Source organism: Ornithodoros turicata, unplaced genomic scaffold (assembly GCF_037126465.1).
Source record: "Ornithodoros turicata isolate Travis unplaced genomic scaffold, ASM3712646v1 ctg00000944.1, whole genome shotgun sequence".
NCBI classification, from domain to species: domain Eukaryota; kingdom Metazoa; phylum Arthropoda; class Arachnida; order Ixodida; family Argasidae; genus Ornithodoros; species Ornithodoros turicata.
In genome coordinates, this window is record NW_026999420.1 from 352,546 (window position 1) to 370,859 (window position 18,314).

At 54.3% G+C, this 18,314-nt stretch overlaps 2 protein-coding genes across 2 annotated transcripts; both read right to left on the bottom strand.

Annotated features, from left to right (window-relative positions):
* Positions 1-13,172: 13,172 nt before the first annotated feature.
* Positions 13,173-14,174, bottom strand: LOC135375754 (uncharacterized). Its single transcript, XM_064608401.1, has one exon. The coding sequence runs from the start codon at positions 14,172-14,174 to the stop codon at positions 13,173-13,175; it is 1,002 nt and encodes a 333-aa protein (XP_064464471.1).
* A 77-nt stretch (positions 14,175-14,251) lies between these two features.
* On the bottom strand, positions 14,252-17,428 carry LOC135375756 (uncharacterized). The gene has a single exon (XM_064608402.1). It carries the CDS (start codon positions 17,426-17,428, stop codon positions 14,252-14,254), a length of 3,177 nt encoding a protein of 1,058 aa, XP_064464472.1.
* Positions 17,429-18,314: the final 886 nt, after the last annotated feature.

Here is an 18,314-nt window from a genome sequence, read left to right on the forward strand (position 1 = left end):
TTATAAGGGGAAGATATACCCCGAAAAAACACTTGCCCAAAAATAAATGAGAAAGGGGCAAGAAAACTGCGTGCCGTAGGGGCCCGCACCTACATCACCGATGGGGGTCCATCGTCGTCATCCGCCCGAAGATTCTGTATGCGCGCACACTCCCTTGTAATGCGATGATGGTCACCATACCAATGTCTTTTTTGTTGAAACCCATGTCCAGTAGGATGTCGGCACTGGCACGGGCCCATACACCTCTAAAAGAAAGAGTCACACTCGATACCAGAGGCTCGGTACCCTCACCGCGCACTTGGTCACATAAGTCTTGACGTCCGGCAATGCCCGTTCCTACCACCTGGGCGTCGAGAACCACTGTCTGGTCGCCGCGCTTCGCCACCAGGTCCGGCTTGAGGGATCCTTCGGGAACCCGGAAGATGGGTTCGATGGTAGACTGCCATCCGACCTTCCCTAGCCGTTTCGCCACGTACTTGACAACGTTGTCGTGGCGGCGTGTCCGGGCGCCGTGAGTGCGATGGCACGTTTGCAGGATGTGCGATAAGGTTTCTTCAGATTGACATCCTGCCCTGCATCTCCGCTCGGACACGACGCCGCGACCAGATCTTGTACTGCAGGGGAGGGCGTTCACCCTGATCTGGAGGGCGTCAATGAACTGGCGCCCTTGAATGGCCCTCGTGCCCTCACCTATCCAGGCGTGGGCGGCTGGAACCAGGGAGGCGTTCGCCAGGGCCTTCCCGTCGTTGGAAAGGTACAGCTTCCTACTCCAAAACTTATTCACTGTTGTCGAGGACCGTAGCAGACGCCCCTCGTAAGTTGGTGCGGCCTCGGCCCTCCTCAGAGCCTCCGCCATACAAGAGGTTGTCATGGCTTGCCGGACCACAGGATGGGTAGATTCTCGTAGAAAGAGGATTCTTGCCCGCTGGAGAGTGGGGATGCTCGTTCTTAGGGAGGGGATCCGCAGGCCGCCATATGCCACTGGCGCATGAAAGTAGGCAGTAGGAGTGTCATGCGGTAGCTTAGTCCAGCGGCGAACGGCGGCCCTGATGTTAACGTACAGACGGTCCAAGAGCTCTCTGGTCCAGTGGCCCAGCACCAGACGGTGGTACAACCTCGGGATAAGGTAATAGCGGAGGATGACGAGCCGCTGTTGGGGCTTGAGGGGCGCCTTTTGAACCTTCAGAAGGAGCTCCGACACCTCTTGGGTGGGTGGCGTTGGTCTGCCAGTCAGGACGAATTCTACTCAGAGGTACTTCCAGACGAAGTTGACGCCGGCCGCCGGCACCGGATGTCCAGCCCCATGGAACTTGGCCGACGCGTCAATCTTCGTCTTTTTATCACGTCCGGAGTAGACCATGGCGATGGTGAACGTCTTGCTGGGGTTGACGTCGAGGCCTCTGACCGCCAGGTAGGAGGAAGCCTCGGAGAGTCGATGTTGTAGTCCCACTGGAGAGGACGCCGCCAGGATCAAGTCATCGGCGAACGCCATAGTGTCCAGGGCAGCCTCTCCGATGTTGAAGCCGGTGCCTCCGCCGCCCCTCCTCAGAAACCCGTCCAAGACCAGATTAAACAGAATGGGAGACAGGGGTCTCCCTGCCTCACACCGGTAGTGGGCTGCACCAGTCTGGTGGTCGTTCCCATTCGGAGCAAAGTTGGAGCGTCCGCATACAGGTCTTGTACGTAGCGGATGAAGTCGGGAGACAAGCCGGCCTCCCGTGCTGCTGCGAATATGGCTTCTCTGGTCACTCTGTCGAAACCCTTAGTTAAGTCCATGACGGCCAGGAAAAGCGATCTCCCCTTCATCCTCGCCTCGGCCATGGCTGTCTTAAGCAGCATGATGTTCTCTGCGCAGCCATCCACAGGAACAAAGGCACGTTGACGATAATCCAGGTCGAGGTGAAGGGAGAGTCTCCTGGCCAGGATCCGGTGGTAAAGCCGCAGCAGCACGGAGGTGATGGGGATGGGCCGGAAGTCAGTTGGTAAGGTTGCTCCCGGCTTCTTGGGAACAAACACCGTCCTGGCGTTCCTGAGGCAGGCTGGAATGGAACTCTGGAGGACGAGCAAGTTGAGTAGGACCCTCAGCACAGTCATGGGGACTGCGCGAAGGCTCCGGCTGGTGAACCCGTCGGGACCTGGTGCCGAGTTGACTGAGGGCATGTTGGCTTTGATATCCTGAGCCGTCACCAGGTAGAGAGGGTGGAAACTCCTGGGACTTCGTGTGGGACATGAGTCAGGAAGAGTCGGTGGTTGACCCGTCATCGTCTTCTGCCATGCGTCCAAGAAGGCCCGCTCGTCCTCGACTGCAGCTTTCGCGTAACCATCGAGGACAGAGCGGGCACAGTCCGATTGTCGTCGGCGGAAGAGATGTTGACATTTGATGTATTCAATTCGTTTCGCCTTGCGGCGACTCAACGGTCGCTGAGGGCGCTGGGGGCGTTGTGGCTAGCGTGGCCGGGATGGCGCTGCCACGTCGCTGGGGACGCGAGCTGCTGGACCGACGAAGACGTCCCTCAGGTAATTGTTCAGCTCCGTTGCGGTGTCTTGCCCCATAATAGTCTGCCGAGCCAGGTCGAACAGGCGGGCCGCCTGGAATGCTTGCGGTGGCGGCCTCTCTACTATTTTCTTCAGTTCTCTGATGACGACCGCCTGTCGAGATAGCATGGCCGCCTGGATTTCCTCTTGAGGCGCTGGTACAGGGGGGTGGACCCGAGGACTGGATACAATGTCCTCTACCTCTTTCATGGGTGGAGGTTCCAGGGTGGGGTGTCCCTCTGCTCGGTGAAACTCGGGTTCGTCGTCGCGCCTGGCACCGGGGTCTTCGCTTGTAGGAGACCGCAGATCCTCGGGCTCACGGTCCTCTTCTTGACCAAGAAGGCGCTGCAGTAGCTGACGATAGGAAGCCTTCTTCCGGTGGCATTTTATGGCCTCCAGGGTACGATCAGGATGTAGCTCCAGGAGCGCTTGGTTGATAAAGCGGGGTGGGTTGGCCTGGCGGAGGAGGCGCACTTCAGTCTTGGCCAGTATAAGCTCCTCCTCCGGATCCCACCTCGCTTTCACTCTCTGGGTATCGATGGAGGCATGGTAGCTCGTTGGATGTGCAGCACGCCGGTGAAGACTGAGTCCTCTCTTGGTCTTGAAGGAGGCACCGCAGGCTGGGCATGTAGATCTGGCTGTCGGGCCGGGACCCGGAGTCCGGGGGGCCACTGGTGGAGAGACTCCGCCAGGTGGAGTAGAGGGAGCCGAAGGGGTAGTAGGTGGCAGTGCTCCCGTTCCAGAGCCAGGTTGGTTTTGGCTTGCTCCCGTGACAGAAGATGATTCAGGGATGGGATGCTGGTGATGCGTTGCATGAACACGTAGGCCTCTTCGTGTAGTAAATGTTCGGCCGCAGGAACAGTGGAAACCATCCGGGAATTTGCGTTCAGGTGATGAATCTTGGGCCGGTGCGGGCTGGTCCGTTGGGCGCAGGTTAGCGCTAGGAGCCGACGCCCCACGGCGCCGGCTTCCTCCTTGTTGATTTTCAGAACTTGTGCCTAGCGGATTTTCCGCCGACCCGGGTTGGCAGCCCAAGGCAGCGGGGGGTAGGCCAGAGCTCCGTTAGTTCCCTGCCCCGCCGAGGCGGTACCAGGGGTAACAGGTAGCACCACGAGAAGGTGGAGTTGACCATTTCCATGGGAGAGGCTATGTGTTGCGCATCACCACGGCTTGCAGCGGGCATCGTATGACCCATAACCGCACACACGAGCCGCCAGCGCCCAATTCACTGGGTGACAGACCGCCGCAACACGGTCCCGCTAAAGGCGACAGGCACGTACGGACCCTTTCCTGTCCCTCAACACCTGCCTCCCAGTAGCTGGATTACAGGGGGGAGCCACCAGCCCCCGGCATTAAGACAAGAGTCGTCCCCTCCTCTTGTCGGGCTTCCAAGTCGCTGGATAACAGGGGGAAGCCACTCGCCCCCAGCCTGTGGTGAGAGGTTATTTTTTTAATCAATTCTCTCTTACAGGAAGAGATACCTAACTAACACCTAAACTACTCTGGGCAACCCTCCGGGATGAGAACCAGCTTCACCGGTGGGGGCAACCACCGCGGTCATTTTGCCAAAGACCCAATAGCACCTAACACTTCCTTGTAACGCGATTACAGACATCGTGGTAATGTCACGCTTAGAAAGTCCCATATGTAGTAACTGGTCGGCGCTTTTCTTAGACCAGACACCCTTGAAATTGATGGTCACGCTGCTGACAGTGGTCGTATCCTCGTTGCCACTCTGTATCTCATGGAGCACATCTTCTCTGTTGTATTTTAGCTCCTTGTGAGCGTGGGCCAGGTCGAGGCCGATACCCGTGCCCACAACTTGTGCGTCGAGAATAACTGTTTCTCCTTCACGCTTTGCTACAATATCGGGCTTGAGAACTCCGTCTCGAACGTCGAGGATGGGTTCCACCCGAGTAGTCCAGCCCAAGTCACGTAGACGTCTGTCGACGTAGTGCACTAGGTTGTTGTGCCTCCGTATCCCCGGCCCATGCGTTCGATGACATACCTGTATGACATGGGCCAACGTTTCTTGGGAGCGGCAACCACCTCTACAGGTTCTATCCGAGGAACGTCCCCTTCCCGAGCGTACTCTGCATGGCAACGCATTAATTCTGATCTTCAAAGCGTCTACATATTGCCTCCCCTGCATCAGTCGTGTTCCCTCGCCTACCCAAGTATGGGCGAAAGGGACCGATGAGGCCTCACTCAGGGCTTTCCCGTCGTTGCTAGAATATAAACGGGAATCCCAGTACTTCTGTATGGCGTGGGGAGTCCGTATGAAGTGTCCCTGAATGGTCGCTGCGTCTCTTGCTCTTCTTAGGAGTTCCTGGATGGCGGGGGTTTTCAAAGCCTCTCTCACTGTGGGGTGTGACGACGATGCTAGATGAAGAAATCTCGCACGCTGGTAGACTGGTACCCCGACGCGGAGGGACGGCACGCCAAGGCCTCCAAGTTTAACTGGTGCATAAGAGAAGCCAAGGGGCGTGTCGTGGGGCAGGAAAAGCCATTTCCGCACGGAGTTTCTTATTTCGAGGTCCAGACGATCCAACAGGCGCAGGTTCCATCTGCCGAGCACTAGCCGATGTTGAACACGAGGGAGGAGATAAAATCGGAGGACAACCATTCTTTGTTGTGGCTTTAAAGGAGCCTTCTGGATCTTCTTAAGTCCATCCGTTAAGTCCGAGAATTGAGGTTGGGCATGATCTAGAGGATCGAAGTGTACTCCAAGGTATTTCCAAATGAATTGCGGACCTGCAGCTGGGATAGGTGTGCCATCTATATTAAAGGTCTTGTCCACGTCGATTTTGATCTTCTTGTCGCGCCCGGAGGCGATTAAGGAAACGGTGAAGGTGTTTCCGGTGTTAATCTTCAGGCCACGATTTTTTAGAAAAGACATAATTCTGTCGAGACGGTGCTGCAGTCCTGCGGGTGATGATGCAGCCACCACTAAATCGTCCGCAAATGCCATAGTATCTAATGTAGATTCGCCGATCGGAAAACCAATTCCGGCTTCTGTTTCTTGCAGCATCCTGTTCAACACTAGGTCGAACAGGATGGGGGAGAGAGGGTCCCCCTGACGCACACCGGTGGTAGGCTGGACGAGACGCTTACTGCCCTGGATGTGAAGAAACGTAGGGCAATCATTCAGGAGGTTTTCTAAGTATTCCACGAAGTCAGGTGCAATACCCGCGTCGCGGGCACCCTGAAGAATCGCTGCCCTGGATACCCTGTCGAAGGCCTTGGTTAGATCAAGAATCCCAAGGAATAGCGACCTTCTCTTCTGGCGCGCTTCAGCCAGGGCAGTGCGGAGGAGCAATACATTATCGGCACAGCCATCCAACGGTAGAAATGCACGCTGTCTATAGTTGAAATCCAAAAACGAGGCTAATCGTTTGGCTAAGATGCGGTGAAACAGGCGGAGTAGTATAGATGGCATCGTTATCGGTCTGAAGTCGGCGGGTTGTCTGGCTTGCTGCTTCTTGGGAATGAATACAGTGCGTGCATTCCGGAGACTTGTCGGAGGCTTGCCAATTAACATAATAATGTTGAAAACCAGACGCAGGACTGTGACTGGAACTGCCCTCAGCAGCCGTGCCGAGAAGTTGTCTGGACCAGGGGAGGATTGAGGGGAGGGCATGTTTTTCCGAATGTCTTGCGCCGTTATGATGTAGAAGGGGTTCACTGTCACCCTGGTAACACTGGTATGAAGAGCGGGTAGTTCTTCTGTTGCTGTGAAGATCTCTTCCCACTTATCCAAGAAAGCCCGCTCGTCCTCGACTGCAGCCGGAGCGTAACCATCGAGGATCGAGCGGGCACATTTGGGCTGGCAGCGACGGTATAAATCCTGAGTCCTTGCATAGTCTCTTCTTTTCTGCCGTCGCTTACTCAGAGGTGCAGGATTTGGTCTGGTTCCGGGAGGTCTCGGGGCAGGGTCCGGTAAGACGAAGACATCCCTCACATAGTCATTAAATGATGATGAGATATCCATTCCATTGGTGGCAAGACGAGCCAAGTCGTAAAGTCTTGCAGCTTGGTATCCTTCTGGAGGAGCTCTGGCCACAATCTTCCGAATTTCTGCGATGATGACTTGCTGCCTAGTACGGCCCAGACACTCTTCCGGCCGCCGGTCAGGAGAAGAATTCGACGAGTCAGGGGGTTCCGCTTGCGTCCGAGGGGCATTGAGTAGGGAATGAACAAGTTCCGGATAGGAGGCTTGTTTGCGATGAGATTTCAACGCTTCGAGAGTGCGCTCTGGGAAAACCTCATGCAATGCTAGATTCATAAAACGTGGTGGTCTCTCTGACTGTAGGAGTCTTACCTCTGCCTGAGCAAGTAAGAGCTCATCTTCCGGATTCCAGCGGGGTTTAACCCTTGTGACGTCAATATTCCATTGATATTCTTCGGGATGTCTTGACTTTTTGTGTAGGCCGAGTCCAATCTTAGAAGTGAAAGTCAGTCCACATATTGTACACCTGTAGGCCAAATCTTCGTGACTGTCACGGGCCTCTAGGTTAGAAGGCTGAGGCAATTCATCTTGATTTATCGATTCGGTGTTGGCGTTAGCACTTGAGGTTGGCAAGGGGTGCTTCTTAAGAGCGGCGTGCATCTTCAAACCCTTCACCGTGGAGAATCGACGGTTACAGGTGAGACAGGTATGCTGGAGGGCTAGGCCTGGATTCTCATCTTCGGAGGACCCCAGGTTACTGCTAGGAGCGGGTGCCTCTGGGCGTCCACTTCCTCTTGATATGTTTGCTTCAGTCGTGCCTAGCAAGTTTAGCCATGAAGGGGTTGGCAGCCCCAGCGTGGCGGGGGGTAGGCCAGAGCTCCGTCAGTTCCCTGCTTGCAAACAAGACAGGGGTAACAGGTAGCACCACGAGAAGATGGAGTTGACCATTTCCGTGTGAGAGGCTATGTATTGCGCATCACACGGCTTGCAGCAAGGAGATCCTATAACCGCAACCGTCAGCACGAGCCAGCAGCGCCCAATTCACTGGGTAACAGATCGCCGCAACACGATCCCGCTAAAGCCGACACGCACCTCAGGGCCCTTCCTTATTCCTCCACACCAGCCTCCTAGTCGCTGGATGACAGGGTGAAGCCACTCATCCCCGGCTATGAGGCAGAGGTCGTCGCCTCCCTCTGCCGGGCCTCCATGTTGCTGGATAACAGGGGGAAGCCACTCGCCCCCAGCCCTTGGTGAGAGGTTATTTTTTTTTTAAATATATTCTCTCTTACAAGGGAAGAGATACCCGTCCCCCAAAAAATCCACGTCCAATGGTCCACACAGTCTTCTTCAGCCACAGCTCACGCTGTGGACGTCATGCGGCCGAAGACTCTATATGCAAAGATGCTCCCTTGCAAAGCTATCACTGTCATCATTGTGATATCTCTTTTCGTCAGTCCAAGGCGGAGGAGATGTTGCGCGCTTTCGTACGCCCAGATGCCTCGGAAGGATAGAGTAATGCTGCCGACGGTGGTACTCTCAGGGGGCACCTCTGAAGCCCGGGCTATTACGTCAGGTCTATCATACTTCAGCACCTTGTGCTCGTGTGCCAGGGCGACAGAGATACCCGTTCCCACCACCTGGGCGTCGAGGATAACCGCAACGCCGTCCTTGGTGGCCACTATATCCGGCTTGAGCACTCCCTCCGGCACTGATAGCTTGGGCTCTTCCGTTACGGAGTATCCAAGGTCAACCAGTCTCCTGACCGCGTACTTGACAACGTTGTTATGTCTTCTGACTCGAGCACCGTGTGCTCTATGGCATACTTGTAACACGTGTGCAAGCGTTTCATGGGAGTGGCATCCCGCTCTACATTCCCGTTCTCCCTGCAGGCCTCTGCCGGACCGGGTTCGGCACGGCAATGCGTTAATACGCAATTTCACGCTATCGATGAACTGGTGGCCTGGCATAATTCGGGTTCCTTCGGAAATCCATCGATGTGCATAAGGCACGAACGGAGCGTCTGCCAGAGCCTTCCCATCGTTCGTACTGTACAGCTTACTAGCCCAATATTTATGGGCTGCGTCCGTCGTCCTAAGGCGTCGTCCGTCCAGTGTTGACGCCTCCGCTGCCTTGTGGAGTTGAGCGCAGATGTAGTCTCGTTCACAGGCATCCCGTACCACCGGACTGGTTGAGTTCTTTAGGGCCTGCAATCGTTGTCGTTGTAGGACAGGGACGTTGACTCGGAATGAAGGCACTCCTAGTCCACCACTTGCCGTGTTAGTGTGGTAGAAAGGTACTGGGGTATCATGGGGCAGTTTGAGCCAGTTCCTTACTGCAGCCCGTACCTTCACATCCATTTTCCTCAGTAGGTCTAGTGACCACCGGCCCAAGATCAAACGATGGTAGAAGCGCGGCGCCAGATAGTTTCTTAGGACAACTATCCTCTGTTGGGGTTTCAGGGGAGCTCGGCGTATACGTAGGAGGTAGTCTTCCAGTTCGTGAACAGGCGGCTTAGCCTTTCCGTCTGTGCTCATAGTAACCCCAAGGTACTTCCAAACAAATGCCGGTCCTTGGGCTGGTACCGGGTTGCCTTTGATGTTGAAAATTCTGGTAACATCTATCTTAACTTTCTTGTCTTTTCCTGAAGGAACGAATGATACGGTGAAAGACTTGGTTGCATTTAGGTCAAGTCCACGTTTCTCCAGAAACTCCGTGATGTTATGTAGGCGCTGTTGTAATCCTGTAGGAGTCGACGCCATAAGCACGACGTCGTCGGCGAACGCCATGGCATCGACGGAGGCGTCACCCAACCGAAATCCAATCGCTGGGTCCAATCTCTTCAGGAACTGGTTAATCACGGTATTGAAGAGGATGGGGGATAGTGGATCCCCTTGCCTCACTCCAGTGGTTGGTGTTACCAGTCTTTGAGCGGCTCCCATACGCAGTAGCGTTGGGGCATCCTGGAGGAGATCCTGAAGATAGTGGATAAAGCCGGTGGATACGCCCTCTTGGTGCAGTGCATCGATGATTGCTTCCCTTGTGAGTTTGTCGAATGCCTTTGACATGTCAAGTACTGCCATATACAGGGGTTTTTTCTTGCTTCTTGCCTCTGCCATCGCTGTATTCATTAGTAGCACATTGTCGGCGCATCCGTCGACTGGAATGAAAGCCCGCTGTCTGAAGTCCAAGTCCAAAAATGCTGTCAACCGTTTGGCTAATATTCGGTGATATAGTCGTAACAACACAGAAGCCACTGTGATTGGACGGAACTCTCCGGGAAGCGCTGCGTCGGGCTTTTTTGGGACAAAAATCGTCCGGGCGCTCCGCAAAGCAGTGGGGATTCTTCCTATTAGCATCAATACGTTGAGGAGCACCCTCAGCAGAGTCATTGGGACGGCCCTTAGAGCTCTAGCTGAGAAACCATCTGGCCCGGCTGCAGATGACATCGAAGGGAGGTTCCTCTTGATGTCTTGACTTGTAATAAGGTAAAAAGGTTCCACCCGCAGATGGTAAGGTGATCGTTGAGGTGACAATGCACCCTTTGGAGGGGCTGTCATAATCTCCGCCCAGGCCTCTAGGAATGCCCGCTCGTCCTCGACTGCAGCTCGCGCGTAACCATCGAGGACGAGACGGGCGCATTCCGATTGCCTTCTTCGAAATAGTTCCTGTGTTTTGGCGTATTCACGTCGTTTCTTTTTCCTTTTGCTTAACGGTCTCCGATTGTTGGGGCTGGAATGTCGATGCCGCGGCGTGTTCTCTGCAGGAGGCATACTATCCCGAAAGAAGAAAAGAACTTCTTACTTCCGCCTATCACTCGTCTTTGAATGGATTGTATTTCAAACACATGGTGGGTATTATATTTGGTCGTCCTCTGTGGCATTCAGCTACCTAAAGCAGATTATTCTTACTTCCGCCTATCACTCGTCTTTGAATGGATTGTATTTCAAACACATGGTGGGTATTATATTTGGTCGTCCTTTGTGGCATTTAGCTATTAAAATTATTTATTTATACCAAGAGATACAATAAACAACATTCCTCCACTAAGGCAGGAGTCAGCCTAACAAGAGTGCCTGGCGTCGCCTGCGCCCTAACAATAAATACAGCGAATTTTAAAGGAGGGGCCTTCCTGTCGTTGCCTTCCTCGACCACCGCCAGGTGGCAATCGTTCCCTGGAGCGCCTTTATGGTGGCTACCCGAAGATCCGTTTTGGTGAGGCCCAGGGACTGTAGATCGGCCGCCGACTCAGCAGACCAGACACCTCTAAAGCTGCAGGTGGCCGACGTGTAGCAGATCCCAAGGTTGGCCCCGGCTCGTAGAAGACCAGATATTTCCGTGGTTGCATACTTGCTGGCCTTCCGCTGGTGCTCATCATCCAGCGGTCGCGAACAGCCGACGATCTGGACATCAACGACCGCGATCCGTTCGTCCCTCCTGACCACCATATCCGGTTTCCGGAGCCCAACAGAGGTTCGGATGTGTGGCTCCCTCTGGACGAACCACCCATGACGCCGAAGGCAGGCCGCAATGTGGACAGCGACCCGGTCGTGCCGCCTCGTACGCATCCCCGAAGTGCCGCCGCAATGTTGCACAATATGCGCCAGAGTCTCCGGCGCATGGCAGCCCAGGGAGCAGCCCCGGTCAGCAGCGGGTCGTCCCCTGGCCATTCTGGACCTGGTGGGAAGAGCATCCGCCCGGATCTTCACCGCGTCGATGTAGTCCCGCCCCGAGAAAAGGCGAGACCCACGAATCTACTGGTGGACGCCGGGGACAGCACTGGCATCTCCAAGGGCCCGCCCATCAATGGAGGCGTAGAGCTTGCGGGCCCAGTACCCTCTGGAAAAGGCAGGAGTCGACAGGAGCACCCCGTCGAAGGTGTCAGCCTCCTTCGCCGCTCGCAAGTCGGACTGGAGGCCAGGAGTCCGAAGCGCCGCCATCGCCGAAGGTAGCGTCGAGTATCCCAGTGAAGTTATTCTGGACCATCTCAACCTCGGAACCGCCGTCATAAGGGCAGTAAGCCCCAGGTCCCCATCCTTGATGTGGGCGTGGTAAAAGGCCACGGCCAGGTCCAGCGGGAGACGCAGCCACCTGCGCACTGCCGCGCGCACCAGAACATCTGCCTCCTTCAGCACTCTTCTGCTCTTCCTCCCCAGGACAAGGCGATGTTGTAGCCGAGGCAGGACCACCAGGCGAAGGAGCTCTAACCGTTACCTAAAGCAGATTATTCTTACTTCCGCCTATCACTCGTATTTGAATGGATTGTATTTCAAACACATGGTGGGTATTATATTTGGTCGTCCTTTGTGGCATTTAGCTACCTAAAGCAGATTATTCTTACTTCCGCCTATCACTCGTCTTTGAATGGATTGCATTTCAAACACATGGTGGGTATCATATTTGGTCGTCCTTTGTGGCATTTAGCTACCTAAAGCAGATTATTCTTACTTCCGCCTATCACTCGTTTTTGAATGGATTGTATTTCAAACACATGGTGGGTGTATAAGGAAGCAGGAGACGTCCGTAAGGATCGGTGGCAAACCATTTAATGACAGTAATGGCGGAAGAGAAGATCGAGGGCGGAAGCTCACGAGCTCCCGTGTCCCTGCAATCCTGTCGTCTTCCTTAACACTCCCCGCCGCGGAAGTACAAGTCAATCAGCTTCCAATTTGTAGAGAAGTTGTACTGGCCGGCTTACGGTTTTCCCTCCTGGCAAGTTGATTCTACAGGATCTAACCCTTCCATCTGGACTCTGTGTTACGTGACTCACACGTCCTAGAGGCCACGATGTTCGCGGCCTTGACTCTGCAGCAATGAGTACTAGGTCCCCGACGGCGACGCTGTGTGATGGTACGGGCTTGCAGACGTTGGCCGATCTCAGGAGGAGGATGTACGTTTTAACCCACTTCTTCCAGCATTGATGAGTCAATTCTTCCCTATACATCCACCGGCGTCTCAACTGTTGCGCTGTAGATGTTGTTCCTGCTTCGGGTTCGCGACACGGAAGCGCGGTGAGCCTTTGCCCAATCAGAAAGTGTGACGGCGTGACGGCAGAAAGGTCGTCTGGATCTTCGGACAGATACGTCAGAGGCCGAGAGTTCATCACCGCCTCCACCTCTGTGAGAACGGTAGAGAGTTCTTCGTAGCGGAGGGCGCTTCGACCCAGGACTGTACGCAGGCAGGTTTTGGTACTGCGAATCAGGCGTTCCCAAAACCCACCCCACCATGCTCCTCGCTCCACTATGAATTTCCAGGTGATCCGTCGTGCAGTCAGGAATACGTTTACCTGAGCGTTTTGTGACAACCAGGCAGGGGTGAGTTCGCGACTGGCTCGCTTGAATGTCCGAAAATTGTCTGAATATATAGTGGCGGGTACGCCCCGTCTTGATACGAACCTTCTAAGAGCCATTAGGAAATCCTCGGTAGTCATAGACTTCGTCAGCTCTAGGTGAACAGCCCTAGTGACGGCACAGGTAAAAATCAGGATGTAGCACTTTCTTCCGCCGCCTTTTGAACACTTGTAGTACAGTGGACCCGCAAAATCGGTGCCTGTCACTTCAAATGGTGCGGACTGTGACAAGCGGTCTCGTGGTAGCGGAGCGGTAACTTCTGTGCACGCCTGAACCTTTGCTAGTCGGCAAGTGCGACATCCATTTAGGATCCTCTTCACAGCCTGACGACCACGGAGAACTCAGTACTCTTCCCGAAGCGCGGCGAGTGTCTCCTGAACTCCAGCATGCAGAAGCCTGACATGAGCCCGGAAAACTAAAAGAGCGGTGAACGGGTGGTCAGCGGGAATGACGATGGGATGCCTCTGGGTTTCTTCAAAATCGCTGTACTGAAGGCGGCCCGTCAAACGGAGAACACCATCGTCATCATGGAAGACAGACACATTTTGTAAGGACTTGTGCACCGCGGGATGAGAACCGAAATTTTGACGCTGTGCCGCTGTGACCCAGTATGTTTCCGCTGCAACTACCTCGGCGGCCGTCAAAGGTCCCCTCCTTTCGGCTGTGGTATGCCTACAGTTGTGCAGAAATCTTGACACCCAAGCGGTAACTCTCAGCAGCCGGTGGAGCGAACTGTATTTGGCAACATCCATTAGGGTAGTAGTAGCCAAGATGGGTACGCAGCACGCCGTCTGGGCCTTTGTTTCGTTTCGTACCTCGACGCAGGGTTCATCCGGAGTACGCCACGCTGGAGGCCAAGACTCTTGATCCATAAGCCACGAGGGCCCCTGCCACCATGCACTGTTGTTCAGCAATTGGAGGCATGAAGTGCCTCTCGTGAGAAGATCCGCGGGATTTTCTTTGCCGGGGCAGTGACGCCACTGACTAGGCTCCGTACCAGCCCGTATCTCCGACACCCGGTTCTGTACAAAAGGTTTCCAGTCGTTCGTCGATCCGTAAATCCAGTAGAGTGCTATCTCAGAGTCCGTCCATAACACCGTGGGTACGGTGGACAGAGATAACGTCGTCTGTAAGAATCTCATAAGCCTGGTCGCGATGACGGCACCCATTAACTCGAGTCTCGGTAAGGAGACCGTTTTGACCGGGGCCACCCGAGACTTTGCCAAAAGAAGATCCGCACTGTAATGACCGTCCCTGTCGAGCGTCACCAGGTATGCGGCCGCACCGTATGCTCGCGGACTCGCGTCGCAAAACATATGCAGCGCGATGCTGCCCTCCGACATCTTCCCGCCGAGCCGCCGTGGTAACGAGACGCGAGACAATAAAGGCACCTGCTGGCACCAAGACCACCACACTCCCATCAGGTCAGATCTGGTAGTTCTTCGTCCCAACTCATCTTGGAGAGCCAAATCCGTTGTAGCAAAATCTTGGCTGTCAACACGAAAGGCGCCACATCGCCCAAGGGATCATAAATGCGAGCCACTGCTTGCAGTACATACCGTTTGGTATTCGACCGTTGCTCCAGGAACTCCGACATTGACTTCAACGGATACCGAATTTCATCTGTCTCGATATCCCAAACGATTCCTAGGACCTTCCTTAGTGGCGACGTGGTCGAACTTCCTGTCCCATCGGCGTCAAAGGTAGCCCGGAGATGAGCATCATTGCTCGTCCACTTAACCAGTTTCATGCCCGCGTCGCGGAAGATTTGCCGCGACTCGTGGTAAACAGTAAGTGCCTCTTCCGGCGATGGCATACCAACAACGAGGTCGTCCACATAGAAATGGCTGGAAAGTAAGGACGCCGTGCGTGGGTATGTCTCTTCTGCTGCTCTCAGGTGGTGACGTATAGTGGCAGCGAGAAGAAAGGGACTGGACTTGGCTCCAAAAGGCACTCGTGTCATGCGCCAGATTTCTACTGGGGGCAACGGTTCGCCTGCTCGTGGCGTCGTGGCATACCACAGAAAACGCAAACAATCTCGGTTAGCACTGTCCAGCACGATCTGTAAAAACGCCTTCTCTATATCCGCTGTGAGAGCCACATGATAAGATCGAAACCGCAACAGCAATTGCAGAACGTCAGGGTTAAGGTTAGGGCCGGCGTGAAGAGCTTCGTTGAGAGAGAGAGAACCGTGAGCCTTCGACGAGGCATCAAACACAATTCGAACCTTTGTTGTCTCGCGGTCCCTTCGGATGACTGCGTGGTGCGGCATATAATACAGAGGCCCGGCCACCAACTCCGGTTGTAGGACCCGTTCAGCGTGTTGAAGACGCAAATACTGACGTATGGTGGAATCATATTCTTCCAGCAACGTTTGGTCTCTCCGTAATCTTTTGATGGTACTATCCAGCCTCTGGACAGCCAGCTTCTTGTTGTCACCCAATGCTTCAGGCGCCTCCGACTTCCAAGGCAAGGGCACGGTGTAACGACCGTTTAACAACTGCGCTGTGGACCGGAACTTGCGCAGGACAGTGTCACCGTCGGAGTCGGACTGGTGGCGATCAGTTATGCCCAAATGCTCTAACTCCCAAAAGGCGGAGAGTTGCTGGTCGATGACGTTGGTATCTTCCTGGTGCACCTCAACATGGAGAACATGAACCGACGGGATGCGACAGTGACCACCGCTGGCATTTCTGCCTGAGCCTTGAATCGTCCACCCAAACAGAGTTTCAACAGCCACCAGGTAATCTGATAAACGGGCGGTTGCTCCAGTCACAACTCCCCAATAAAAGTCCGCTCCAATCAATAATGAAATATCGGTGGGAGATGAGGGCTCGTCAGCAAGCTGTAGACCCATATTCTTGACGTGTTGCGCTGAATGCGAATCGAGAACAGGCAATCCATCGGAGCAGATGTCGGGGTATTCAACCGCCTCGATTGCCATACATGACGCCGAAAATTGGCTGCGCAAGAGAACCCGCACGCATCGATACTTCGTGCAGCTTGACGCAGTGTTTCCAAGGGCCCCAACATGCAAATCTTCGGATCGAAGCAGTGTACATCCGAGCTTCGTCGACACATCCTGTCGAATAAAACTGCGTTGGCTGCCGCCATCCAGAAGTATGCGTGCGAGACTTCTCCGGCCATCAGTTCCTTCAATCCACACCTTGGCTGTTTGCAGAAGGACCGCCGCGCCTGGCAAAACGGCAGAGGATGACGAAAGAGATGTCACAACAGTTCCCGTAGACGCATGCACCGTCGACGGCTCTTGTGCTGTAGACTGAGACGACTGCGGGGACTGCTCAGTGCTGGACGAGTTGACTCCGGGGCACAGCTGAGTAAGATGACGTCTATGGCAGCGATCACACTGCAAGACCCGCCTTACCCTGCAATCCTTCGATATGTGCGACCGTCGTCCGCAAAGGAAACACCTGCCCTCCAGGCGCAGGATCAGTCGTACTTCCTCAGGGCTCAAACCAGCAGTGCATCCCTCCAATCGATGCTGTCCGGACTTGCAAAGCACACACGTAGGAGTGCTTGGGGCAGCCATTGCAGATGCTGGATCTGAGACAGACGACGCGGTTGCTGTCAGCGAAGATGCAGAGGCTGGGGTCGGCTCCCTACGCTTGGGAACGTCATCTGCCTCCCTTCGGGCTCGTTCCCGACATTCAATCTCATTCTCCAGGAAATCTAGTAGGGATGATAAAGAGTCGCCGTTGGTGTCCTTGCCTTTGTCCTTGGTTCGGTAGAAGTCCATTTCGAGGTCTCTAGGAATCTTCTTCAAGATGACCTGCCGAAGCGGAATTGCGTATTGTGCTGTCGTAACATTTAGGCTCTCCAGGTTCCTGATGCGCACTGTAACAGTCTCGTGGAGCTCACGCAACCCCTTTACGTCGGTGCTGGACCGAACAGTCCTGAGCTCGAAAAGGCGCCCCATGTTTTCGGTCACAAGAAGGTCGTCCTTCCCAAATCGCTTCTGAAGTATGTCCACGGCAGTCGTGTAGTTCTCATCGCTAATTGAGAGACCTTCAATGGCACGGGCTGCTGGCCCAGAAACGAGAGAAACCAGGTACTTCAGCTTGTTGACATCAGTGAGACGTTCGTTTTCATGAATACTCGCACGGAACTGGTCCCAGAACCCCTGCCATTTAGATAGGTCGCCGCTAAAGGTGTCGATCCGCAGCTTCGGTAGAGTGACTCCGGTAGAGCGACTCCGATCTCCAGAGGAGGATCGTCGAGGTCCCGTAGCATTAACGCCGTCACTTGCGGGAGCCAAAGATCGGGATGCGGTCGTGGAGTCTAGTGCGGAACACACTTGGAACTTGATCGCAGTGACTGACTCGAGGTATTGATCGCAGGAATTACACTCGCTCTCTATCAATTCCTCCGGTATGACACCCTGAACCTCCCGGTCCTTTTCTTTCAAGGTAGCCCACTTCGTTTCCAAAACCGTCAAGGTTTGCTTCAGTTGCTCTCTGGGAAGAGGGGTCGTAGTCAAAAGCGTCTTCAGATCGTTCACCGTTCGGGTTATGGACGACCTGGCCTGACTTCGAAGTTTCCTTATGCGATCAAGATCCTCCATTTCCTTACCAGCCATGAGAGTCGGTGCGCCCTTATAGCCTCCTCAATGCTTCCTAGTCGTAAGCTGACCCAGCGAGTCCCGGGTTTCGGCACCAGTGTATAAGGAAGCAGGAGACGTCCGTAAGTATCGGTGGCAAACCATTTAATGACAGTAATGGCGGAAGAGAAGATCGAGGGCGGAAGCTCACGAGCTCCCGTGTCCCTGCAATCCTGTCGTCTTCCTTAACAGTGGGTATTATATTTGGTCGTCCTCTGTGGCATTTAGCTACCTAAAGCAGATTATTCTTACTTCCGCCTATCACTCGTCTTTGAATGGATTGTATTTTAAACACATGGTGGGTATTATATTTGGTCGTCCTCTGTGATATTTAGCTACCTAAAGCAGATTATTCTTACTTCCGCCTATCACTCGTTTTTGAATGGATTGTATTTCAAACACATGGTGGGTATTATATTTGGTCTTTGGTCGTCCTCTGTGGCATTTAGCTATTTTTTATTTTTTTTACTCAATTCTGTCTTTACAAGGGGAAGACATACCCCGAAAACACTTGCCCAAAAATAAATTACAATGGGGCAAGGACACTGCGTGCCTCGGGGGCCCGCACCTCCATCACCGATGGGGGGCCACCGAGGTCATACGCCCAAACACCTGGTAGCACCGCACACTACCCTGGAGACCTATTATAGTACACATTGCTATGTCTTTCCTTGTCAGTCCTAAGTCGAGTAGAGTGTCCGCGGAGGCACGAGCCCACACCCCTCTAAAAGATAAAGTCAAACTTGAGACAAGGTGGTCGGCTGCCCCATCGCGCACTTGGTCGCACAGGTCCGGACGGCTGTACTTCAGCACTTTGTGCCCGTGGGCAAGTTCTAGGGCGATCCCGGTTCCCACAACCTGGGCA

What these genes read in the sequence shown, in the direction of transcription:
- LOC135375754 (XM_064608401.1), bottom strand. Translation starts at nt 14,174, where the DNA reads ATGTCGGAGGGCAGCATCGCGCTGCATATGTTTTGCGACGCGAGTCCG.
- LOC135375756 (XM_064608402.1), bottom strand. Translation starts at nt 17,428, where the DNA reads ATGGCTGGTAAGGAAATGGAGGATCTTGATCGCATAAGGAAACTTCGA.